The sequence below is a fragment of the Triticum aestivum genome, chromosome 7A (assembly GCF_018294505.1).
Source record: "Triticum aestivum cultivar Chinese Spring chromosome 7A, IWGSC CS RefSeq v2.1, whole genome shotgun sequence".
NCBI classification, from domain to species: domain Eukaryota; kingdom Viridiplantae; phylum Streptophyta; class Magnoliopsida; order Poales; family Poaceae; genus Triticum; species Triticum aestivum.
In genome coordinates, this window is record NC_057812.1 from 20,853,333 (window position 1) to 20,880,795 (window position 27,463).

At 42.0% G+C, this 27,463-nt stretch overlaps 1 protein-coding gene across 1 annotated transcript; it reads left to right on the forward strand.

The window, feature by feature from the left end:
• Positions 1 to 23,307: 23,307 nt before the first annotated feature.
• LOC123150117 (protein SMG9) lies at positions 23,308 to 26,876 on the forward strand. Its single transcript, XM_044569914.1, has 8 exons — positions 23,308 to 23,589; positions 23,907 to 24,015; positions 24,425 to 24,540; positions 24,654 to 24,773; positions 24,885 to 24,974; positions 25,663 to 25,793; positions 26,121 to 26,385; positions 26,572 to 26,876. The coding sequence occupies exons 1-8, from the start codon at positions 23,332 to 23,334 to the stop codon at positions 26,722 to 26,724; spliced, it is 1,242 nt and encodes a 413-aa protein (XP_044425849.1). The 5' UTR covers positions 23,308 to 23,331; the 3' UTR covers positions 26,725 to 26,876.
• The last annotated feature ends 587 nt before the right edge of the window (positions 26,877 to 27,463 follow it).

Consider the following 27,463-nt stretch of genomic DNA (forward strand, 5'->3'; position numbering starts at 1 on the left):
CTTTTGTTGTTGGGATAAATCAATAAAGTTACTAAGAGCATCTCCAACGGCTCCCTTTTCGCCAATAATTTTTGTGATGATCATTAAAGAAAAATCCCAATTCCCCCTGTATGGAGGGAAGTTAGTTCTCTCACAATACCCTTCCCGATACGTGCCATGTCATTGCATCACCGACAATGCATGTCGGCCCATCAAAAAATTGTCATCTACTAGTGCCTGTGCCACCACCGTAGTCTCCGGGTTGTGGGTTGCGTAAGGGCCCACTGTATATGCCTGGATCGTTCGTTTTACCTCTTGGGTTCATCTACAGGTATTCACGATGGCTAGGTGGGTGTGTTTGTATATATATGTCAGTGCCCATGGGTCTTTTGTTGTTGGGATAAATCAATAAAGTTACTAAGAGCATCTCCAACGGCTCCCTTTTCGCCAATAATTTTTGTGATGATCATTAAAAAAATCCCAACTCCCCCTGTATGAAGGGAAGTTAGTTCTCTCACAATACCCTTCCCGATACATGCCACGTCGTTGCATCGCCGACAATGCATGTCGGCCCATCAAAAAATTGTCATCTACTGGTGCCCGTGCCACCACCATAGTCTCCGGGTTGTCGGTTGCGTAGGGGCCCACCGTATATGCCTGGATCGTTGGTTTTACCTCTTGGGTTCTTCTACAGGTATCATGATGGCTAGGTGGGTGTTTGTATATATATGCCAGTGCCCATGGGTCTTTTGTTGTTGGGATAAATCAATAAAATTACTAAGAGCATCTCTAACGGCTCCCTTTTTGCCAATAATTTTTGTGATGATCATTAAAAAAAATCCCAACTCCCCCTGTATGGAGGGAAGTTAGTTCTCTCACAATATCCCTGTACGTGCCACGTCGTTGCATCGCCGACAATGCATGTCGGCCCATCAAAAAACTGTCATCTACTGCTGCCTGTGCCACCACCGTAGTCTCCCACCGAACCGCCGCTGCCTCCGCCCGTGCCACCCGTTGGAGCCTTGAATGACCACCGTTGTTTCCTGTCGAACCACCCTGCCGCTGCCTCCCGTCGTTCCGTTGTCGTCTACTGCCAGCACCATCATTGAGCTACCATCTGTCGCGGCCAACTGCCACCATCACTTTAAAATGCTCATGTCCTTTAAAAAATGTACAAAAATTATTAAAAAGTCATGAAATTTTGAAAAGTTTGAAATTAAAAAAATTTCGAGGATGTAAAAATATTCTACATTAGACGAGTACCAAATAATCTTCAATATGTATTTGAATATTTAAATGTGTTATAAAAGTTCAATGTGTATTTGAACAATGTTCAATGTGTATTTAGAAAAATGTTCAATGTATATTAAAAATATTCAAAGACTATTTTTCTAAAAATATTCATGTAAAAAAATTATATTTGTAAAGAAATATATTGTGAAAGGCTGAAAGAAAAGGAACATATGACCCTGGTTTCCTTGGGAAAAACTAAAAAAAATATGGTTGGAGAACTACCTCACCATAAATCCGGGATGCCGGTAAAAAGACTCATGTAGTAGTCGCTAATTAGCTGGCTCACGCGGAAGACACCATAGGAAAAGCTATAAGATTTTATTACTTTATCAATACATGGCTCACCACCTTCTCTCACAATGTTTCATAGAGCCCATGGTGCAGCCGGCTATGAATTTAGAGCATGGTTAATAGTATAGCCAGTTGCTGGCTATATGATGTTGCGACGTCAACTATAGCCAAACTTATAGCCTGCAAGTATAATAGTTAGATATAAATATGTACTACACTTTATTGATACATGGCCCATCATGCTCTCTCACAAAGTCTTTAGGAACACGTGCTGTAGCTGGCTGTTAATCGCTAGCCCGCTTCTATTCTCTCTTCTTGAACACAATTAAAAATATTATTTAAAGTCTTACGACACATCTACATCAGCTTATTATATTTTCTCTTACAACCCGCTTCCTTTCTTTCTTCTCCCTCCCTCCTCCAACTCAGTAAGAATATACTATTCAAACCGTAATGACGTGCTTACATCACCATATTATGCTTGCTCTTAGCAAGCTAGATCTAGGTCAATGAATACAACTTTAGAAACCAATAATTCACCTTTGCATATTCAATTATCTCAACCAATCTGTAGTTTGTCTATCAATAAAATCTACAATTTGTTTTGTCTAATTGAGCCTATCACTAGTGCAGAACCGGGCAATAGCACCGGTTCGTAAGGCCCTTTAGTGCCGGTTTGGTAACCGGCGCTAAAATGTAGGCACTAAAGTCCCCCCCCCCCTTTAGTACCGGTTCAGCGTGAACCGGTGCTAAAGAGCAACCACGTTGGTGTCACCAACCGGTATTAAAATGTTGGGGGGTTTTGGGTTTATGATTTCTTTTTCATTTAATTTTGTGTTTTTCATTTAATTCTTTTTCGTTTCCTGGTATTTTACGATACTACATATTGTACACGTTATGCATATATACAAATAGAATTTCTAGTAGAACCGATCATTATATATATATATATATATATATATATATATATATATATATACAATTTCTCCTAATTGGTGCCTACGGAGCCAGTGGCATTAGCCTAGCTAATTGGTGCCTTCGGAGCCAGTGGCATTAGCCTAGCTAATTGGTGCCTTCGGAGCACGATAACAATTGGAAGTGGTTCATGGGGGCGGTAGCGGGTAATAGTATTCTCCTTTGGGATCTATGACCTGGTCGAGCAAAAATCCCGTTATTTCCTCTTGAATTGCTTCTATGCGGTCCTGTGCTAGAAGCTTGTCCCGCACCTCTTTGAACTGTTAAGAAGGAGATCAATATGCATGTGTATTAGTTGTGTGACTAGATATCGATAATGGTGTAAAAATTGTGAATAGTGTTCTGACAATCGATATCGTACCCACTCCTGTCTTTGAGATTTGCTCCTTTCGGACGCCATCATGCGAATGTTCTCGCAAACGTAGTATGCACATAGATCATTACCCGGCGCCTGCTTCAGGGCCTTTACGAGAATGGAATTTTGATCAGATAATAATTAATCAAGCATGATAATTAAAAAAGAGATGGCAGCTAGCTAGTACTACTTAATTACTTACCTTGGGTCGATACCATTTCAGACTTTGTTTCCATGGGCCTGGAGTGACCCTGATGGACTTTGCCCAAGCCCTGCCCGCCGACAAAGAAAATGAATAAATGGGTTATTAAATAGTTATTATCAGGAAATGACGAACTAATTAAATAGGCTGAGATATAGTTAATAATGATTGAAATTACCTGTTGACTATCCCGTTCACGATGGTGTAGTCACTTGCTTTCTTAAGTAGCGAGTCTAGTAATTCAACTGTTCCTTCATCAACTTTAATGATTAACAAGATCCAGTGATATCTGCAAGCACACACGTTTGCATGTCTTAATTAAGCGGGCATATGTAAGCAAAAACATGTAGCTATATCTAGTAGGGAAAAACAGAATTTGTAGTACAAGACATTGTGACTCACTGGAAGTTGTAAGGAAGTAGTATATCTTCATTGTATTTGAGTTCCTTGAAGAACTGTAGCATGCTTTCCTCTACACATTTTGCGTGATATGGATCTAATTTCCATGTGTATTCATTAATGGTATTTGGGTCAACGAACCCAATGCCATAGCGTCCACCTTTTTTCATTTAATAAATCTTCATCCTGCATAATACCACAGAAAAGAATATAGTGAGGATAATTACAGGTAATGATTGATCAAAATGATCAGCTAGCTTGAGACTTAAATTACAGAAAGGAATCACTTACAGACAATAGCAACTGACGATAGATTTGTCTAGTGCGTCTTTATTGTATAGCTGAAAAAGTTCTGAATACTCAACGGTCACAGCTTTCTTATGGTAGTAATGCTCCTCGTTGACATTCACCATGAGGGACTCTCGATTGGAAATCTTGGTAATGTCCATGTACCATTGATGCAATTCATACATTCTCGTTGGGAGCTTATTGACCTCCTCTGGCTCGACCAAAGGTTGGCCCCGGGCATATTTTCGTTTTATTTCCTCCTCTCTAGTCGGACACACGGGCTCGATATCGAGGAGTTGTCCAACAGTGATCCCGATCGATTCAGCCTGCGTAATATGCTCCTCGGTTATTACCACATCGCCCACCCCGGGAACGTTAACGGTTTGCCCACAATAATATTGGGCGCGCCTACTCTCATGTGTTATTGGCACAACAAGCGGGGGGATTGATTGCGCAGCCTGTTCTCCCAGCTGGGGAACGGTTTTACCGCTCCTTTTGCCAGCTGATTTGCTCAAGCTCGAGCTCGCCTCTTTCTGTAGATGTGCTCGATTTAACTTCCTGAGGTGGCGCTCATAGTCTGTGTCAACAGGCTTGGGAGTTGGTGGTCTAGCCATATGAATGAAGTGGTCAATCTTTTCCACATGCACTTTCTCCCTTGGCGGCGGTGGCGGTTTCGGTGCAAAATGGGCTTCCACCTCGGCCTTCGATATGGCTACGTTTTCCTCCTCGGACTTGTCGTAAGGCCTCTGCGGAAGAGGCGCGAGGCTTGGACCATATTGAAATCGCTTGCCTCCGCCTGTACCTGCAGTACTACCTCGACTTGTACCGCTACGCACCATAGCTGAGGCGGCTCTCTTCCGTGATTGCTGAGGCGGGGAAGATGGCTGACGTGGCTGAGTTGGAGGAGGAGGAGTGGCCTGAAGCTGTGTCGGACTTGGAGGAGGAGTGGCCTGAAGCTGTGTCGGACTTGGAGGCGGAGTGGCCTGACGATTTGCCGGACTTGGAGGAGGAGTGGCCTGAAGTTGTGCCGGACTTGGAGGAGGAGTGGCCTGACGTGTTGGTGGACTTGGAGGAGCAGGAGTCTGCTGACTCGGTGGCGGACTGCGACGAGGAGTCGGATGACGCGGTGTCGGTGGCCTTCGAAAGATGATGCAATCCTTTCTCCATAGGATGATACGATGATTGGCCTCTCCTAGTGTGTGCTCATCGTCACCTCCAGGAATGTCAAGCTCTAGCCCCGAATATTGGTCCACCACCTCATCAACTAAGACACGAGCATAGCCCGCTGGAATCGGGTTGCAATGGAAGGTTGCCTCGGGGGGATTTGTAAAAGCAAGGGCGTCCGCCACCTTCATGGATATGTTTTTCATTTTGAAGTGTAGCTCGCGGTTAGTGTTCTCCATGATGTCATCCACTGGGTAGCTATCCAGCAATGCGTCACCCGGGGCGGAACCCACGCTGTTCTCGGCATGGATGGGACGGTGCTGTCCATTGGTGGATCATCCGCTAGCTGCTGAGACCCCCTTTGCTGGCTAAGTGAGTCGATCTGTTCCTGCTGCCGCTGGAATTTGATTGCCAAGTCTGCGTGTGCTGATTCTAGGCCTTGAAGGCGTTCATAGTCTAGCTTCCTCTACTCCTCCTCCATCTTCCTCTTCTTCTTCTCCGCAATCTTCTTTCTCGCACGGGTTCTGTAGTCGGCGTTCCAGTCCGAAAACCCCTCATACCACGGAATAGCGCCCATGCCTCGTGTTCTTCCCGGGTGTTCAGGATTTCCCAGGGCACGTGTAAGCTTGTCGTTCTCTCTGTTGGGCTCGAACAACCTGGATCGAGCCTCTTATATTGCAACAAGTAGCTTATCTTCGGCTCCGTCCAGACATGCCTTCTTGGAAACTTTGCCTGTCTTCGGGTCCAACTCCCCTCCATGCGCATAGAACCAAGTCCTGCACCTGGGGGGCCAGCTCAATATTTCTGGAGTGACACCTGCATCCAGCATCTTTTTCTCAGACTTATCCCACTTAGGCATTCCCACCGCATAGCCACCTGGCCCACTAGTAGAAAAAGGGTCAAACATGAAGCACATTAGTGCCGGTTTGTATTTGAGCTGGTACTAATGGTACCATTAGTGCCGGTTCGAACGGATTTGCATTAATGCCGGTTCGTGTTGAACCTTTAGTACCGGTTCGTGGCACGAACCGGTACTAAAGGGGTGGTGGCAGGCTGGCGTTAGGCCGGGGCCCCACGATCACCTTTAGTACCGGTTCGTGGCACGAACCGGTACTAAAGGTCTAAAGGTCTAACCTTTAGTACCGGTCCGTGCCATGAACCGGTACTAACGGGGTCTGACCTATAGTACCGGTTGGAGACACAAACCGGCACTATAGGGCAATTTTCAAACTTGAAAAAAATCATAACTAAATCATCCTAATTCAGAAAAATACATATAATATATCAAAATTTGCAGAACAAAAGGGTTGATCCGCTGAAACAACCAGTTTTCCGTTTCGACAATTTTTTAAAATCACAAAATTCCAAAGGGAAAATAGAGTTTTTGGGCGTTTTAGACGTTTTTTTGGACGTTTTTAGCGTTTAGTGCTAGGGTTTAGATTTCAGCGTTTAGGGTTAGGTTTTATGGTCTAAACCCTTAGTTTTATTGTTTAGCATAGAGTTTCCGATGTTTTAAGTCCCGGGTTTAGGGTTTAGGACAATTTTTGAAATGACAAATTGTAAAAGGAAAAAAAGATATGCTCTAATTTATGTTTTTTTGAATTTTGGTTAAATCTTGTCAAACCGGTCAAACAACTGATTCAAAAAATATAGAGTGTTACTAAATAATTACGCAATAATATTAGTGTTACTAAATAAGTATCTCAGTTTTTTTGAATTTTGTTCAAATCTGGTCAAACTATGGTCAAATTGTGGTCAAACTATGGTCAAACTACTTATTCAAGAAATATTAGTGTTACTACATAATTATTCAAGAATATTAGTGTTACTAAATAATTATTTCGATTTTTTGAATTTTGGTGAAATCTGGTCAAACTATGGTCAAACTATGGTCAAACTTATTCAAGAAATATTAGCGTTACTAAATAATTACTATTTTTTTAGAATAATAGTTTCAAACTCAAACGGTGAAATGTGTGACTTCATGCTCAAGCTAAACTCCTGAGGGTTAATAGGATTGACATCTTACAATTGTTAGGAAAACAACAAGTGCAGACTCGGAAACGAAGGAGAATAGAACCTGAAAGTTAAGCGTGCTCGGGCTGGAGTAGTGAGAGGGATGGGTGACCGGTCGGGAAGTTAGATGATTTGGAATGAGTGATCCACACTTGAGCAGTTAAGAGAAGTGATTAGAGACTAAATCATCAAATAATTTAGAAAAATTAAAAATCAAAAAAAATCAAAAAAAATTCCAAAATTTTCAAAAAAAAAATTCAAAAAAAAACCTTTAGTACCGGTTGGTAACACCAACCGGTACTAAAGGTCCCCCATACCAGGGCGCGAGCTCACGCCACGTGGTGGCACTTTAGTGCCGGTTCGTGCCGAGGCACGAACCAGTACTAAAGGGGGGGGGGGGCCTTTAGTGCCGAAACTTTAGTGCCGGTTCCATAACCGGTACTAATGGTCCGTTTTCTACTAGTGGCCCCAGCTTATGGAACTTATCCTTTTTTGTGGCATTGGCCTTGTTTATTCTCGACCGTTCCTTAGATAATTCCGAATCCTTGAATTTCACGAAATCGTCCCAATGAGCACTTTGGTTCTCTAGTGTTCCCTCAAATACTGGAGTCTTCCTTCCTCCGTTGACGTACTTGGCCCATTCACGAATCTTGTGGTTCTTGAATGCAACCGCCTTCTTCCTAAGAGCAGTGTCCTTGACTTTCTCCACATCTGCATTTGTGAAATGATCTGGTAGGGTGAAATGTTCCATGAGCGTTTCCCAAAGCAACTGTTTTTGTCTGTCATCGACAAAAGTAACTCCTTGACGTGGCTTTGATGGCTCTCTCCATTCTTCAAGGGAGATCGGGAGTTGGTCCTTCACAAGAACTCCGCACTGACGAACGAACTTGTCCGCAATCTTCTTAGGCGCGAATGGTTCGCCATTAGGTCTGATTGCCTCGATATTGTACTTTACGCCCTCCTTCAACTTTTTGTTCGGGCCTCATTTCGTCCTGTTGCCTGAAAATTTGCTCGATCCGGATGGCTGAAAGAAGAAAGATCGATTCGTTAATATATCTTCAAGTCATTTAAAACATGTGATGATCACTAGATGCCTACTTATATAAATATATATACCTTGCCGGTCTTTGTTGTTTCAAGATCAACATTTTCTTCGTCATGTTCATAGTTCACGACTTCATCAATTCGGTCGTCGCGATCGAATATCATATCACCCTCCCTGGTGTTGTTTAGATATATGGAGCCGTCATAATCTTCTTCATTCTGATCATCATCTGGCCCGCGAGGATTGCGTATGATATTGAACAGGGCCTCTTCTCCCTCTCTGCCGGTATTGTCCGCCATAGGTTTTGTTTAACTAATCCAAAAGAAATATATTCAAATTACAATGCATGGATGCAATCAATTAATAAGGAAAAACTGAATCAATCATAGTACATAATAAGCATCATCGAATATAATCTCGAATACGTCGTCTCGAATAATAGATATAATCTTGAATATATCGTCTTGAATAATAGATATAATCTCGAATACATCGTCTCGAATAATAGATATAATCTCGAATACATCATCTCGAATAATATATAATCTCGAATACATCGTCTCGAATATTATATATCAAGTACATCACTGGCTAGGTAGCTAATAAAGATCGAATACTACAGAAGAATCTAGGACACTCGCGGTTCCTGCGGCGCGGGCGGTGGACACCCAAAGAGAAGGAACCCTCACAGGATCATAGCTAAAGTGAGATCCCTGAAGAAACTGCCAGGTATTGGAGAACATGCCGCCCTCTAACACAACCATGTAGCGATGGACGTGCCCGTCCTCCTCCCTGACACGGCGACGTACCACCTCCGGCGGGGCCGGCTCCCTCCGCACCGACACTGGCCCACGCGAACGCCACCAAACGAGATCAGGGTCGACGACGGGACCCAGGGCTGGGTTCCTCATCAAGCGGCGCGCCCCTCCAGGCAGCACCTCCCAGTGCCAGCCCAGCGGAGCCCAGTCCCGGACATGGGTCAGCCGGACGTCGTCGCGGACGGGTCGACGGCGAGGATGCGGGCCGGGCATCGTCAAAAACAAATACTAGCTATATGCCCGCAAAAAGTAACATTTTTTTAATGATTGGATTTTGATAACTAAAATTTCTAACATTTCTATATAACTAACATTCCTATAGCATTTCTAACAATGCTATATAACTAACATTTCTATAACTAAAAAACAGAAAAAAAAATTATAACATTTCTATATATATAACTAACATTTGTATAACATTTCTAATATTTCTATAACTAAAAAAAGAAAAAAATTCCAACTTTTTATAACTATTTCTATAACTAAAAAACAGAAAAATTTCTAACAATTCTAACTATTTTATAACTATTTCTATAACTATTTCTATAACTAAAAAATAGAAAAATTTCTAACAATTCTAACATTTCTAACAATGCTATATAACTAACTATTTCTATAACTAAAAAAGAAAAAATTCTAACAATGCTATATGTGTGTATGTGTGCTCACCGGCGAGGCGAGAGGCGACGGGGGGCGGCGACGGGCGCGGCGACGACGGGGATGGCGACGACGGGGACAGGGACGGGGCGGCGACGACGGGGACGGGCCGGGGCAGCGATGACGGGGACGGGGCGGCGATGACGGGGACGGGGACGACGCGGAATGGGGCGAGACGGCGCGACGGTGACGACGGGGACGACGGGGACGGGGACGACGGGGCGGCGGTGACGGGGACGGGGGCGGCGACGAGGGTTATGGAGACGGGGGCGGCGGGCGACGGGGCAGAGGAGAAGAAGCAGAGGAGAAACTGAAATATTTGAAGTGTTTAGTTATATAGGATGGACCTTTAGTACCGGTTGGAGCCACCAACCGGTACTAAAGGCATGTTTTGGCCAGGCCAAGCGGCGGGAACCGCACCCCCTTTAGTGTCGGGTGGTGGCTCCAACCGGTACTAAAGGCCCCCCCCTTTAGTACCGATTAGTGCTACCACCCGGCACTAAAGGGGGTGCGCCGGCGCAGGTGCGGTGCGAAATGTTTAGTCCCACCTCGCTAGCTGAGGGGCGTCCGCACTGGTTTATAAGCCCCAGTGCGGTAGCTCCCTCGAGCTCCTCTCCAAAGCAGGCCTATTGGGCCTAAATGTTCTGTGCTGCCCTATGGGCCTACTGGGCCTTTGCGGGCCTGCATCCTGGCCTAACAACAGGTTGGGTTTCTAGTCGTATGTAGACCGCTGTGGCGCAGTAGGTGGGCTTTTTTTGCTTGCTTTATTTATTTTTGTTTGAGTTGTTTTTTTGCTGTATTTAGAGTTTCTTTGTGAATATTTTTGCTTTAGGTACAAAAAATTACAAACTTTCTGTTAGTACTGGTAGTTTACAAATTTGAATAGTTTAAATTTTGATTTATTTGAAATTTGTGTGAATCACTAGGTTGTGAATAACTTAACTTTGAGAATAGATTTTTCAGTGATTTTTTTTCTTATGTTTAATATTAGTGTGTTTTATTATTATATTCAATTTGGTAATGCTTAGGTTATTTAAAAAATGAAATGCCTTTTGTAACGGATGAGTTTTCGTCCGAAACCCTGATACTTTGAAAGAGATTGTCCATTTAGTACACGAAGTGCATCCAGTTTTTGCGGTAACCCTCTCTACTTTTTTGCACATGCTATGTGGGTGAAATTATGATACCATGCCAACTTTCAACTTTTTCTGAGTTCATTTGAAATGCTTTTCAATTTCAGGGTCATTTAGCTTAAAAAATCAGTAAAGGTATGAACGAATTAGTTTGCACATAAAATTTCTTCACGTTTCAAATGCCAAAACACATAACTACCCTAACTATTACAGAGATTCCCTCCTGGGTGTGAAACACAGAAGAAAGTGATGATAGTGAAGCCGATCACATCCCAGATCTTTGGATGTGAAACTTTTTCTTCGCGTGTGTCCCTTTGCGCCGTAACCATGGAAAATCTTCATCATTTAACGGGATGCTCGGGTCAATATTCACTGTGAATGGGCAATTTCATCAAACTTTTCATAATCTTCTGACATGTTTGTCTTGTCATCCACTCCCATGATGTTTCTCTTCCCAGAAAGAACTATGTGCCGCTTTGGCTCATCGTACGATGCATTCGCTTCCTTATCTTTTCTTTTTCTTGGCTTGGTAGACATGTCCTTCACATAGAAAACCTGTGCCACATCATTGGCTAGGACGAATGGTTCGTCTGCATATGCAAGATTGTTGAGATCCACTGTTGTCATTCCGTACTGCAGGTCTTCCGTTACCCCGCCTCGTGTCATATTGACCCATTTGCATCGAAACAAAGGGACCTTCAAACCACGTCGATAGTCAAGTTCCCATATGTCATGTATATAACCATAATATGTTTCTTTTCCTGTCTTGGTTTCTGCATCAAAGCGGACACCACTGTTTTGGTTGGTGCTCTTCTTATTTTGGGCGATCGTGTAAAATGTATTACCATTTATCTCATACCCTTTGAAAGTCATTATATTCGAAGATGGTAACTGGGACAGCAAGTACAGGTCATCTTCAATAGAGGTGTCATGCATGGTACGTGTCTGCAACCAGCTGGCGAAACTCCTGGTTTGTTCACATGTAATCCAGTCATCAGACCGCTCCGGGTGTTTGGAGCGTAGCAAATTCTTGTGTTCATCCATATACGGAGCCACCAAGGCGGAATTCTGTAGAACTGTGTAGCGTGCTTCAGTGAGAGAATGTCCGTCCATACATATTATTTGTTCCCCTCCTAGCGTGCCTTCTCCATCCAGTCTGCCCTTATGCCGCGATTCAGGAACACCAATCGGCTTAAGGTCAGGAATAAAGTCAATACAAAACTCAATGACCTCCTCATTTTCATGGCCCTTGGAGATGCTTCCTTCTGTCCTAGCACGGTTATGAACATAGTTCTTTAAGACTCCCATGAACCTCTCTAAGGGGAACATATTGTGTAGAAATACAGGACCCAAAACGTTAATCTCTTCGCATAGGTGAACTAGGACATGCGTCATGATGTTGAAGAAGAATGGTGGGAACACCAACTCGAAACTGACAAGACATTGCACCAAATCATTCTCTAACCTTGGTATGATTTCTGGATCGATTACCTTCTGAGAGATTGCATTGAGAAATGCACATAGCTTCACAATGGCTAATCGAACGTTTTCCGGTAGAAGCCCCCTCAATGCAACCAGAAGCAGTTGCGTCATAATCACGTGGCGGTCATGAGACTTTAGGTTCTGGAACTTTTTCTCTGCCATGTTTATTATTCCCTTTATATTTGACAAGAAGCCAGACGGTACCTTAATACTAAGCAGGCATTCAAAGAAGATTTCATTCTCTTCTTTGGTAAGAGCGTAGCTTGCATGACCCTGATGTATGCCGTCTTTTCCGTGCATACGTTGCTGGTCCTCTCGTGCCTTAGGTGTATCTTTTGTCTTCCCATACACGCCCAAAAAGCCAAGCAGGGTCACACAAAGATTCTTCGTCACGTGCATCACGTTGATTGCGGAGCGGACCTCTAGGTCTTTCCAATAGGGCAGGTCCCAAAATATAGATTTCTTCTTCCACATGAGTGCGCGTCCGTCAGCATCATTCGGAACAGGTTGTCCACCAGGACCCTTTCCAAAGACCACCTTCAAATCCTTGACCATATCATGTACATCAGCACTAGTACGGTAGCGAGGCTTCGTCCGGTGATCCGCCTCACCTTTGAAATGCTTGCCTTTCTTTCTTGCGGGATGCCTGCTCGGAAGAAATCGACGATGTCCGAGGTACACATTCTTCTTACAATTAGGCAAATATATACTGTCGGTATCGTCCAAACAGTGCGTGCATGCACGGTATCCCTTGTTTGTCTGTCCTGAAAGGTTACTGAGAGCAGGCCAATCATTGATGGTCACGAACAGCAACGCCTTTAGGTCAAATTCTTTCCCCATGTGCTCATCCCACGCACGTATACCTGTTCCATTCCACAGTTGTAAGAGTTCTTCAACTAATGGCCTTAGGTACACATCAATGTCGTTGCCGGGTTGCTTAGGGCCTTGGATGAGCACTGGCATCATAATGAACTTCCGCTTCATGCACAACCAAGGAGGAAGGTTATACAAACATAGAGTCACAGGCCAGGTGCTATGGTTGCTGCTCTGCTCCCCAAAAGGATTAATGCCATCTGCGCTTCGACCAAACCATACGTTCCTTGCGTCATCTGCAAACTCCATCCCGTACTTTCTTTCAATTTTTCTCCACTGCGACCCATCAGTGGGTACTCTCAACTTTCCGTCTTTCTTACGGTCTTCTCTGTGCCATCGCATCGCCTTGGCATGCTCTTTGTTTTGGAACAAACGTTTCAACCGTGGTATTATAGGAGCATACCACATCACCTTGGCAGGAATCTTTTTCCTGGGGCGCTCGCCCTCGACATCACCAGGGTCATCGCGGCTGATCTTATAGCGCAATGCACCGCATACCGGGCAAGCGTTCAAATCCTCGTACTCACCGCGGTAGAGGATGCAATCATTAGGGCATGCATGTATCTTCTGCACCTCTAACCCTAGAGGGCAGACAGCCTTCTTTGCTTGGTACGTACTCTCGGACAATTCGTTGTCCTTTGGAAGCATATCCTTTATCATTACCAGCAACTTTCCAAATCCCTTGTCAGATACACCATTCTCTGCCATCCATTGCAGTAATTACAGTGTGGTGCCCAGCTTTTTCTTGTCATCTTCGCAATTCAGGTACAACAATTTTTTGTGATCCTCTAACATGCGCTGCAACTTCTTCTTCTCCAAATCACTTGCGCAGTTTCTCTTTGCATCGGCAATGGCCCGACCTAGATCATCAACGGGCTCATCTGATGCCTCTTCTTCAGCTTCTTCCCGCATTGCCGACTCAGCTTCTTCCCGCGTTACCGGCTCAGCTTCTTCCCTCATTGTTGTATCATCGTATTCAGGGAACCCATGGCCAGGATAGCTATCGTCGTCCTCTTCTTCTTCATTGTCTTCCATCATAACCCCTCTTTCTGCATGCTTGGTCCAAACATTATAGTGGGGCATGAAACCGGACTCAAACAGGTGGACGTGAATGGTTCTTGACGTAGAGTAATTGCGACCATTCTTACAGCCAGCACATGGACAATGCATAAAACCATCCGCTCGCTTGTTTGCCTCAGCCGCAAGCAGAAAAGTACGCACGCCATTAATGAACTCGGGAGAGCATCGGTCATCGTACATCCATTGCCGGCTCATCTTCAATACACAGCACCGAAAACATCAAATTAATACAATACATAAAGTTCATATATAAAGAGCATACAACATTTCAATGCAACAAACAAATAACTCTCTAGATAAAGAATTTAAATGCAACAACAAATGTGATCAAGATCGCAACTAAGGTAACAATTGATCCAACAGCATAACACTACTAGGGAAAAGCCTATACACAGAATTTTACCAGTAGCGCTATGATACCAAGCCTCACTATGAATGGCATATTTTCTAATCTTTCTAATCTTCAAGCGCATTTTCTTCATCTTAATCTTGTGATCATCGACGACATCGACAACATGCAACTCCAATTCCATCTTCTCCCCCTCAATTCTTTTCAATTTTTCCTTCAAATCCTCGTTTTCTCTTTCAACTATATTTAACCTCAAATATCTATGTCAACTTGATGGGCATAATTTGTCATAAACACGAAATGCAATGAATAGTTTTAAAAGAGAATATACCACATCCGAATCATAACCCGGACGAGGGCCGACGGGGACGGATATCAAAACCATGGCACTATGCATAACAAACAACGTATGGGTAAGATAATTATACGAGTAACTATATATCCAAATCACACAAACATCATTTTTTTATATAAAACTTCATGAACAAGAGGCTCACCACAAGGTGGTGCTGGCGACGGGACGTTGCGAGCGATCGACGGTGGTTACGACGGAGATTTAGAAGGTACTAAGTAAACCACACCTACATATGCAAAAGTAAGTGTTATTTTTGACCTCAAATTGCATATAAATCAAATACTAGGACATATATATAATTTCTCCCAAATTACTAAACTCAAAAATCAATCACTATATAAAGCATTGCACGAGCTAATCTAGCAATGAGAGATGAAAGGAAAGAGTTGCTAACCTTTGTGATCATTTGAATGGATGGGGGCCTTCAAATCTTGGGCAAAATGTGTGATGAGCTTGAGAGGAAGAGGGAAAAGAACAGAGAGAGAAGAGGGGAAAGGGGAAGAACAGAGCGAGCTCGGGTGGACGAAGGACCTATGTAGGACGAAGGGTCTATGTGGACCCGGTACTAAAGGTGTTGGAGGGGCCCCGGACTGACAACATCCTGCCACCACTCACTTTAGTACCGGTTCGTGGCATGAACCGGTGCTAAAGGTTCGGCACGAACCGGTACTAATGACAGCGGCCCGGCTAGCCGTTGGAACCGGCACTAATGTACACATTAGTGCCGGCTCAAATTCAAACCGGCACTAATGTGCTTCACGTTTGACCCTTTTTCTACTAGTGTATCTTAGTTGTTTTGTGTGTGGGTGTTTTTTTTCTCCTTCGAAAACAAAAGACCTCACATCTAATTTCATTGAAGCACTAATATTTTAAAACTTATAGCTCTCACGATTGGCTTTGGCTGCTAGGATTGTTATAAATAGATGTATAGAACACACCCAGCTCAGGCTATTCGCAGTGAGAAAACCACCCCTGCTATATATCACCGATGGTTTCTGTAGCAGTGTAGCTTGCTAAATACTCTACCCGTAAAGAAATATAAGAACATTTAGATCACTAAAGTAGTTATCTAAATGTTCTCCCTTTGTAGAAAAATATAAGAGTGTTTAGGTCACTACTCTTTACAAAGGGAGTACTAAATTCGCTGGCAGGTCTAGCTCAACTCCGTAGAACTGATGTCGGTAGAATACGCACGTGAAAAACTTGTAGGGATAAGGATGACATGCATGAACGGAAGCTCCTGCAAGAGAACCATGACCAAGTTGTTAGTTCTTGTCTTCTCTTGTTTCTTTGAATATGTAATCCCTAGCAGCTGAAAGACAAGCATGTGATGTGTGCTGTTATTTGGCAGCTAGTAATGCATGATGTGAGCAGAAAGAATAGATATGCCTTGTCGGCAAGCCTTGAGGGGCTTCCTCAACAGAAAGCTTGAGACCGAGGAGACTCGGTAGAGCTCCGGGGAAACTGCAGATATTCAACTTGAACACAGTTGCATATAGAATAAGAGCAGCACGAATCATTTCAATGATCGATATAGCCATTGCCATATACTTGGACACCAGTTGCAATAGAATAAGAGCAACACGTATACTTCAATGATATACTACCTTCAGTACATGGCGTGATCCATCAAGCAAAATGAGTCGCTACCTATACGTCTGTGGTTTGTGTTCTTTTATTAGATGGCCCTAAGGACTTTACAATCTTCTTTTTTTTTCTTTTTTTTTTTTGCATAAGTGCGGCTGATTCCGCTAGTGCGTGCCTTTTGAGCATCCAGTGACACCCATCCATTTGTTTTTACTAAGACTAGGATTAATAGAAGACAGGTCCAGCTCTAATCACTATTTTGCCGGAAAAAAATCAAACACTAAAATGGTTTTGAGTGCCAAACGACTTAATTTACCGAGAGTACTGTTACCGTGGTTACAGGAATATACCATATAGTTACCGCATGTTTAAAAAACTAGGATAAACTTTACATCGTGGAACTTAGCTCACTGGAAGGCGATTTGGCAGTTTGGCATATCCAAAGCATCACCACTAACTATCTAGATTGATCAAATGTTTTGTGTATTCACAGCAAGCACGCTCTTCTGCTTAAATTGGATATTGCAGGAGCATTTGATTTAGAGAGAATTCCTTATTTGACACTACCTTAAAATGTGGTTCCCTGTTTGGCCCTAAAGAAATTTTTCTTACCTATTTGACATGTAGTCTAAATTTCTTTACCAATATGACACTCTAGTGCATTTTGTTCACTAACGGTGTTAAAGACAGACGTGAAAAGACCTTTTTACCCCTGGTACATAAGGTGACCAAAAATCTGTACATGACAATATCTACAGTTATGTTACATATTTGATCATAACCACCCCTGTAATTTGATCCCATATCTTACACAATTCATATATATAGAGAGAGTGTTGTACCTCCTCGTCCAGGTAGGCAGCTATTTCTCTTCTATTTTTGATTGGGTTAATCGAACGCGAGGATGCATTCTATGCCCATATGCTCACAAGCAAATAATCCACATTCAGAATGGGGATTTTTCTTCTGTTCACGGTTACTATGAATTTAATTCCAAATTCTGGTTAACCTTAATGAGTAGAGACTGTATAACATTGACCAGTAATAGTATTTTGGCTACATGCATATTTGTCTGGAGTACTGCAAGCTTATACTTATTCAGCACAATAATGATTTCTCTGTTTCGCTTCAGATCATTCCACAGTGAAAGTGTCTTCAACTCTGAAAAAATGTTCGCTTTGTTGATCACATGGATTGATCAAGAGGGTACCACAATATGGTCAATGGAAACAACAGTTAACGTATAGATCATATGGACGATCAAAGAGAAAATCAGTTCTCTCTGTAAAAAGGGAGAAGGGGGGGAGTCCCTCACTTTTTTCTCACTCAAGAGTTTTGTAGTAGTATATTTTCCTTCGTTACCATGTGTAGTCAGACTGAATGTAATACCATCTTTAATGAAGGATATGTAATACCTGTGTGTTGGCCTGAGATTTCTCTAAGACTTTTTTCTCTGTATCCATGTTTATTTTGGATGGACTGATAGTCGCCCATTAGGAAGTATACGCCTTTCGGTTCAATTTACCACTTCTGTTGTCATATAAATTCTTTGTGAAGTGGTATATACCCATTAAAAATGCATTATATACCCATTAAAAATACCATGCAGTATATACTTCTTAAAGAGTGCAGTATAAACCCATTAAAAATACCATGTAGCATATACTCCTTGAAAAATGGTGCAACATATACCCCTTATAAATACTGCATTGTTTTTTTTTGCAGTTTATACCCTTAAAAAATGTCCAATATATACTCCTTGAAATATCGCAAAGGCTAATTTTTCAGGAATTTTATATTACACAAACGGAATACTGCATTGTTTGCATATCTTTTAAGATTATAGTATACATCCTATATATATATATATATATATATATATATATATATATATATATATATATATATATATATGTGCTCACTCGCAAAAAAAAACCCATATGTATGCTGCCTAACTTCCTCCTCGTATAAAATATACTACTTTTGGTCTGAAACATGAAGTATATACTGTCCAATGAATAATCCTTGTATTTTCTAATGCTTGAAAAGTAAGGACTACATGCACGGTTCCTTGATTCTAGTAGCAAGTAGTTGGATGCTTACCGTCTCACAAAAGCTAAATTAGAGGCATGCACAACAATTTAAATGTCCCATGTTTTTCTCCTTCGCTTGGTTTGCTACTACCGGGTGCAAGCCCACCAAGGGTGGGAGTATGGTCTCTTGTGAGATATGGGATCAAATTACAGGGGAGGTTATGACCAAATATGTAACATAACTGTAGATATTGTCATGTAGATTTTTGGTCACCTTATGCACCAGGGGTAAAAAGGTCTTTTCATGTATGTCTTTAACACCGTTAGTGAACAAAATGTACTAGAGTGTCATATTGGAAAAGAAATTTAGATTACATGTCAAATAGGGAAGAAAAATTTTCTCAGGGCCAAATAAGGAACCACATTTTAAGGTAGTGTCAAATAAGAAGTTCTCTCTTTGATTTATTATCGTGGGATTACATGTTTCAGATACTTGAGCGACTAGGATTTGGGTAGTGTTGGTAGGATATGATCCTGGGCTCTTGGAGGGTAATGGCAAATGCCCAGCTTAGGGATCCTTTTACTCATCACTGTGGCTTGCGGTAGGTAGACACGCGGACGTTTGGTCTATGGGGACATCTACATCCTATATAGAATTTTTTTAGTAATTCAACAAAAAGTCAAAAAATCTGAAAATATTTTTGAAATAAACGCGACCTTCCATTGTACTTGTGAGAAAAAATTTATAAAAAGAAAGTCCTTCTTTGACTTCTTTTCAAAAAGGACAAATTTTTGGCCAAAGTAGTGTGAATAGTGACCTATAATAGCAAATAAATTTTGTCTTCTTCGCTATGAAGTCAATGTTGGGCTTTTTTCGTAAAAAATCATGTACTAGTGCATTAAGTCAAGTTTATCCAAAAAATAATTCTGAACTATTTTGACTTTTTGTTTAATTATTAAAAAAATCCCAAACCAGGAAACAAAGTGTATTTCCGCAGGGAGATGCTTTTCACGATTGCAATTGCTCCCCTGCACCAGATCTTTGCCAGTGCCAGCACGGCTATGGCCCTTAGCCCCTTACCTCCATCTCAGCTGAGAGTTAGCCTGCATACCGATGATGCGGCGCTGATAATCAGGCGTGCTCCATAAGATCTTTCTCTACTACTACTACTAGTATGTATGCCCGCGCTATGCGCGTCTTTTACGTTGCAGAGTGATTTTAGAGAAAATAAGTCATGAAAATGACCGAGAAGTGAAACAAATATTCATTGTCCATGTACTTGGAATTAGCATAAGAAAGCTTCCTGTGTTCTTACGCAATCACTATCACATGAATAAGTAATTTGCACAAAAATTGGGCTACCTATTGCGGCTTCGAAAAATACATTTCTAAATGACAAAAAATTCTGAAACTTACATATGAGCTCATTTTGAAAAACACATTCTTAAAAAAATACATATGAACCCACTTCGAAGAACACATTTGTAGATGACAAAAATTTCTGAAAATAGTTGCACGCATTAATCTCCCACCATGTTCCACATGCGAATAGAAAGTTTTGCGGGAGAATTAAACAGCTTTTTTTGCATGTGCAAAAAAGACAAAAAAGACGTGTTGTGATATGCTATTTAGAAGCACTAGAATTTATCTTTTATACAGAGAAAAAAATAAAAAGGCAATTATCCGTAGAATTTTATTTCCTGCACATTTTTGTGATAATATACGTGTGAAATTTTGTTTTGTACTTTTTGAGTTTTCCAAACATGTTTAAAATACATTTTGAAAAAGCGGATACATATATGCCTAGGTTTAGGTAATGCCTACCCTACCTATTGGTATGTCTCACAGTACTAGCATTTACTACAACCTTCCACCCAGAATGCGGCCATGTATATGTGCACGCTAAAAAAGAAGTACGAATGTGGGCGCTGCACCTGGTTTGATTTGTTTATATTATATTTTATTCTTTATCCTTCTACTTTGTCACCTCCTGTCAGATTTGTTTATCTGACCACACAGGCCATGTAGCCCTGCGGGTGTCAGCATAGGTAGTACTCCCTCCATTCCAAAATATAATGCGTCCACGTTTTTTGAGGTTCAACTTTAATCATAAATTTAACCAACGAGATCAACTGCGGCGGAAGAAAAAATTATATAATTGAAAACTTCTTTTGAATACGAATTCACTGATATAACTTTTGCTCCCGCCGCAATCGGTCTTGGTAGTTAAATTTACGGTCAAAGTTAAAGCACGGGGATAAAGGAAGCACTACATTATAGAACGAAGAAAGTATAAAACAGTTTGGACAGCTCCACGCGATGCGAATATGGCACGGTGACTGTTTGCTTCAACGAACTGATATGCAGTGGGGTCCCTGCTTGGCGCCAATCGATCGATATTTCTAGAACAACCTAGATAACACTGAATGACACTGTAGCAGCGAATCCCTGTGTTATAAAACGTCGGATGGAGCCCAGTGAACGGCCAGAAACACATTTCAATGCCTGAATTCAAACATTCAAAACTCGTACACTATATAGAAAGTATAAATATAAATATAGATATAGATATATTTTCTCTATTTTTTCACTATATCTTTTCTCTGCTTTTTCAGCCTGCCAAAACTGCACCGGACACACTCGCCGGGGACATAAAAGTGGTGATGCATCGACATGCCAATGGCACACGATCATTGAGCTGCAACATCTTTAATTCTCTTTGCACTCAACCATCCATATGTTTTCTATGCTAAGAGCATCTACAGCCGGACCCCCTACTCTCTCCCTAAAAACCCGAAACATTCATCCGATCAGTGTCCGGTCAAAAAAGAGTGAACCAACCGGACCCCTTATTTTACCCCTAAACGTCCGAACTAACCGGCATCCCTCAAACCCATCCCAAAGCTGGGGCGAGTATGAGGGGGTCCGGTCACGCCCGGTCACACCTGGCACTCTCCTACACGTCATAGGCATCACCCCGGGTCCCATATGCAGCAACCCAATCCTCCTCTCTCATCTCTCTCTCGCTGTCAGCATGGATGTGCGGCATGCACACGCCGAGGAGGTGGCACCTCGCGACGACGACGGCGTGAGCAGACGAGACGGGTGTAGCACGGGCGGAGGAAACGATGATGCTTGCCGCCGCCACCGCATCCGGCAAGGAATCATCTGCCTTCTCTCCTCCCAGGCCACGTGCTCTACGGTGTTGCACACAACCTGTTCACTGAAATGCCATAAAATGAGGAGTGTGGTTATTTTGGAGAGAGAAAAGTGAAGATGAAAACGGACTGACCGGGCACGTCCGCGGGCATTTGAGGGATCAAATTATATTGATGCGGCTGTAGATGCTCTAAGGCAAGCGATGGATCAATGGTGCCTGATGGCATCCACACACCGTCAAAGACGCGACGAAGGCCCTGTACAATGCAAGGCGCTTAGGGAAGGTTCTTAGAGGAATAAACTCGTGTTTCCTTAAGCATCGATGCTTATTTATAAAGGGTAGACGCTTAGTTAGACGTCTCTCTATAGAAATAGGCACTGGAGCTTCAGAAAATCCCAGTTTATTTTTCTAAACACCTTTTAAAGCACCTATCATTGTACAAGCCCTAAGTACATAACATAGCTACCACTGGCATGGCATAGGATGGTGGCGAGCTCATCATGGTCGACTTCTTACTTCAGATCGACGCGGAGGGGCTTGCGATTTTTGAAGTGTCTACCAAGGCCTGTGTCGCTAGATAGAAGCCAACCTCGGTAAATACGCTGAACCCCGTCATGGTGTGTTTAGTATGGTGCATGAGGGCAAAAGTTCTCAATCCGACCCACTTTTGCTTGTTTGTAGGGTGCATGGGCTCACCTGGACTGATGCAAAAAGGGCTCTCAGCCATGCCCATCTCATACACCCCAGAGAGGGTGCATGGAGACAGCCATGCTCGCCCCAACCCTCATCCCCACCCATCAGACCACCTCCAGATATGTTTCAATTTTAAAAAAAATGTTCAGAGTTTCAAAAAAATCAAAAAATATTCAGAATTTCAAACTTTGTTTAGATTTTTGAAAATTTTCAGAACTTCGAATTTTGTTTAAATTTTTGAAATTGTTTGAATTTCAATTTTTGGTTAAATTTTTTTAAAATGTTCATAATTTCAAATTTTGTTTAATTTTCGGAAAATGTTCGAAATTTTTAATTTTCAACAATGTTCAGTATTTCAAAATTTGTTTAAATTTTCAAAAAATGTTTTAAATTTCAAAAAAAATCAGAATTTAAATTTTGTTTAAATTTGTAAAAAAAATATTTAGAATTCGAAATTTTATTATATTTCCAAATATTCAAAATTTGTTTAAATTTTTTGAAAATGTTTAGAATTTCAAATTTTATTTCAATTCTCGATAAAAGTTCAGAATTTCAAAATATGTTTAAATTTTTGGTCACCGGTCAAAAATATTATTCGGAATTCGAAATTGTTCAGCATGTCTAAACAGATGCAGGCTGTCAAACAAAGTCTCAGCTCAGCATGTCTCAGCGCATACACAACAAATGCATGGACTTGGCATTTCTACATTCAGCATGTATCAGAGGAGAACAACTCGGCTAGGTCCATACATGCTACCAAACACACCCTAACGCATGAGAAAGTTGAAGAGGAGTTTGGCGCTTTCTTCATAGTGAAGCATGGGCATTTTGCTTGCCCATACAATTCTCATTAAATTTGAGTGCATGCTATTTTTTTTTCTCCCATTGCAACGCACGTGCCTACGTGCTTTTTTTTTCTGAAGTGCATACATTTTTTTATGTGCATATAATAAGAAAAGGCCGACATTGGAACATTTGAGAGTGACTCATAAAACCGGTGATGGGCCGGCCCGGACTGATGAACTGATAGTAACAGGGCCCTTAAAACTCTGCGCTCCAGCCGAGACAGAAGCCCAAGTGCGGTGCGGAGTACCCACGCCGCCATGGCCGCCGGACAGCCGCAACTGCTCGCCGGCGTCAGCGACCGGGGCTCCTCATCCTCATCTTCCTCCCACCCTCCGCCACCGCCTCCGCCCAAGATCCTCCTCGCGAAGCCGCCTCTGCCGCCCCCCTCTTCCTCCGGCGCCGACGACGAGGGCGCTGGCGGCGGCGGCGGCGCCCGCGCGCGGCAGGGGCCGCAGCCTGGCTCGCTCAGCCTCGTCTCCGACGCCTGGGAGGTCCACACCGACAAGATCCTACCGGTGCGTGCACAACCCCCTTGTCTCCCCCACTTCTTACTGCTTAATTCAAGAGTGGCGATGGATGAATTTGGGCTGCTTAACTGCATTTTATAGTGCAAAAGAATTGGCTGATTCCTCCAGTACTTCATATGTCGTTTAAACATGTAGCTGAGTATGAATTAGCTTCATATGTCTCGTGCTTTGACTACTTGTTACTACTGTAGTTGTTACTTCCCTACTAAGATGTGTTGTGCTGAGCAAGCTGAGATCTTGCACTACAATTTTCGATGCTCTACACCAGTCGTTTAAGATATGTCTCGTGTTCTTCCTTTTCGCAGTATCTGACAGAGAACAATGATTTCATGGTGATCGGGATAATCGGTCCACCTGGTGTGGGCAAGTCAACCATCATGAACGAGCTTTATGGATATGACGGAAGCTCAACTGGTACATTTAATTATATGGTTCATTGCACTTATATTATGATTCCCTTTTACTTCTATTATGGTTCCTTTTACTCTGTGTAGCAGTCATTCAGTCTTACACTGGTTGTTGTAGTGGTTCTAGTTGACTTTGTTGTACTCAATTAAGAATTCAAACGACATGCACTTATAAGCATTAGTTGCAGGTTCACCTTTTAGTTGATAATATAGTAATACAGACATTATTGTTAAATGTTGCGGCATTGTAATATCTATTCTGTTTCCAACTTCTATGCTTCTTCTACTTATCAAAAATTTCAAAAGCTTTTCCGTGCCCATGTGCTGCTGAGAATCATAGCAAAAATACCTTTAGCAGTTCATTTGGCACCAAACTTGGGCAAACGAAAATTCAATCAGGTGACCATTCTCTGCAGGAATGCATCCTCCTTTTGCTACGCAAACTGAGGAAATCAAAGCAATGGCAAAGCACTGTACTGCAGGTGTTGATTTCAGGATATCTCATGAACGAGTTATACTTCTCGACACTCAGGTAAGATGAACTTAGTTTACTCTCAGCACTGCACTGGTGTGGTCCAAATACTAGGACAGTTAAGCTAAAAATCTTGCTGATAATATTCTCGAATGCAATCAATTATCCTGCAGCCGGTATACAGTCCATCCATCCTAATGGATATGATGAGGCCAGATGGTTCATCTTCACTTCCTGTTCTTAATGGCGATCCATTACCAGCAGACCTGGCCCATGAGCTGATGGGAATCCAGGTAAATGATTTACTTTAATTCTTACACCTGACTGTGTTGCTGCTGGCTTTACCTTTGTGGTTCACAGTAATTGATCGGTATTTTCTGTTGTTCTGCAAGGAATTTCTTTAGCTTGGTGTTTTCTTGGCATCTGTCTGTAATATTGTGTTGGTTGTGTCAGAAGGGATCAATGATTTTTCCATGTGGCATCTCATGCTTACGGTAAGTTGTTTGGCTATATTTTCTCTGTAGATACACTTCCTTCTTTCGAGCATTAAAATAGTTTGTTCACCTGGTAGTGTGAACTGCCAATTTTGTCGGAAACCCCCTGTTTAGTGGAGCCTATTCTAGTAATATATGCAGAACAATGAAACAAATTACATTTAGAGGGTCATTACTGAGTATATGAGTTCTAAATCTTGTTTTAGGGAGACTAAAATCATTAATGGTCTAATCTTGCAACCTTCTGACTTTAGTGGAGCAGATTGGTAATTTGCATGGGTAGTAGTATTCTCTTTTGCATTTTGTTTATCTGTGGTTTCCACCATTTTCTTTTTCTTCTTCTTCAAGAGAAAAAAAGCTAACTTATGTTGGCTACATACTGCCACAGATTGCCTGATTCTTCCAATTTAATTCAAAATTGAGATTTCCTTGGCGTATATCTCACTTTACCTGTTTCACCTGTCACACTCCTCAGCATATTATGCATATGCATAGTTGATAATAGCACATGTTTCTTATCCAGCATTTGGAGAGTGAACCATTGTATTATATTCTACTGAAAACTTCTGCAGTTACTCTGAGTCTCTGTTCATGTACTTCAACTATGTTGACTGATGACCCTATGTTAGAAGTGATATTTGACAATATTGTACAATGCTGAAATGAGTGTTGTAATGTAATTTTACAGGTTGATTTGCTGAAGAATAACATACCTGACCCATCATTGTTGACATCATCTACGCCAGACAAGGAAAATAAAAATGATAACCAATCAACCAGTGAAGATTATATGGCCGATCTCTGTTTTGTGCATTCTAGGTGAGCATTATGAACTGTTCTACTCTCTTTAAGAGAGTCTCTTTTCATGTTATCAACTCATTTATATTTCTCTGAATATATTGATCTTTTCTATATACTGTTGGTCAAAATGAACTGTTGTACTTGCCTTAGGAGAGTGTATTTTTCCTGTTATCAGATACTCATTTATATTCATCTGAATAAACAGATCTTTTGAATTTCCTGTTGGTTAGAAAAAGAATGTTGCTGCAAAATGATCATATGAGCAGATACCACTTCCATACTTAATACATCCGTCTACTGGTTTAATTTTAGTAATTTGATTGGTGGTGTTTTCTAATTGAACAGATTGAGGGAACATGACTTTTCTCCTTCAAAGCTCATGCTTCTACGGGAGACTCTTGAAAAACACTTTGAGTCGTCCTCATTTAACATTGGCAGCTCTAGTGCGACACCTGAAGTTACCGATTCCTCGGTTGCTCCAAGCACGAAAGTTGAAGACTTGAGCTCCAGCCAGCAGGACGTATTCCTTCTTCCATTAAGATCACATGATAACTCAGCAAAGTTTGAGTATGGGACATACTCATCCATGCTAGGAAAGCTTCGTGATCAGGTATCTTTTCTAGTCCGAGTTGAAATTACATATAGATTTATATACTCCAGTCTTGAAACCATTTAAAATGAAAAAAAAATCGCTGTCAGACATGCGGCATGTTCTTAGCTTATCTTGTTTATTTACTCAAGCATTTATTAACGGCCCCGTTAAGTCAGTCCGCTGTGTACGTTGCTGCCGTTGCAGGTCCTCGCGAGGCCGTTGAGGCCGTTCTCGAAGAACCTCACAGAGCGCGACTGGCTGAGGAGCTCGGCCAAGATATGGGACATGGTGAGGAGATCTCCCGTCGCCTCGGACTACTGCAAGGCGCTCCAGAGCTCAGGATTGTTCAGGAAGTAGCCACATATGCGTTGTGTGTTCTCGATTCGACCGACCTGAGACACAATTTGAATCTCTGTTAGATGAGAAGGTGATGGATTTGTTCGCAATATAATGTATGGATTCTATGGGGATTTTTTGGCATTGTAAATCTGGGAGAAGAATTTCCGACCTTGGTGCTGTCCCTGTTGTTTGCCCACTACTACTACAAGGTTATGGGATATGGATGGGTCCGGATATGTTGTGACGTAGCAATGCAGAATGATTTCTTAATCGGGTGGTGGTTACATCTCTCTTTCACTCATCCTAACTGATATCTGAACATTTATGATTTAGCATTTGACCTCACAGCAAAAGAAACTAGGGGTCGAGTCTTTCTGCGAGTCGAATTTTCCCTGCATTTTTCACATGGCTAAAGATGTGTAAGCTCTTACCTTTTCAGAAGAGGCTTGTAAGCTTATGTTTCATTCCTGACCCCACAAGTGTAAATAGGTTCATGCATCCCTTGGTGTATCGTCCAAGGCAAATGCTCAGTTAAACACTGACATGACAGTTTGTGCTACCTATATTCTCTCTTGATAGTAGAGTAGGAGTTTAGACTGGAGACCTAAAAGCACTCTTGCTGCCTTGCTGGCCTTAACCCTGGTCAACTAGCAAATCCATATGACAAATGGTTGGACTCTTATTTAATCCCCACCTTCTCTCTCTGATCGTGTTACCGGCTTGCAAATTCATTTATCGACTGAGTCCTCCGTAAACT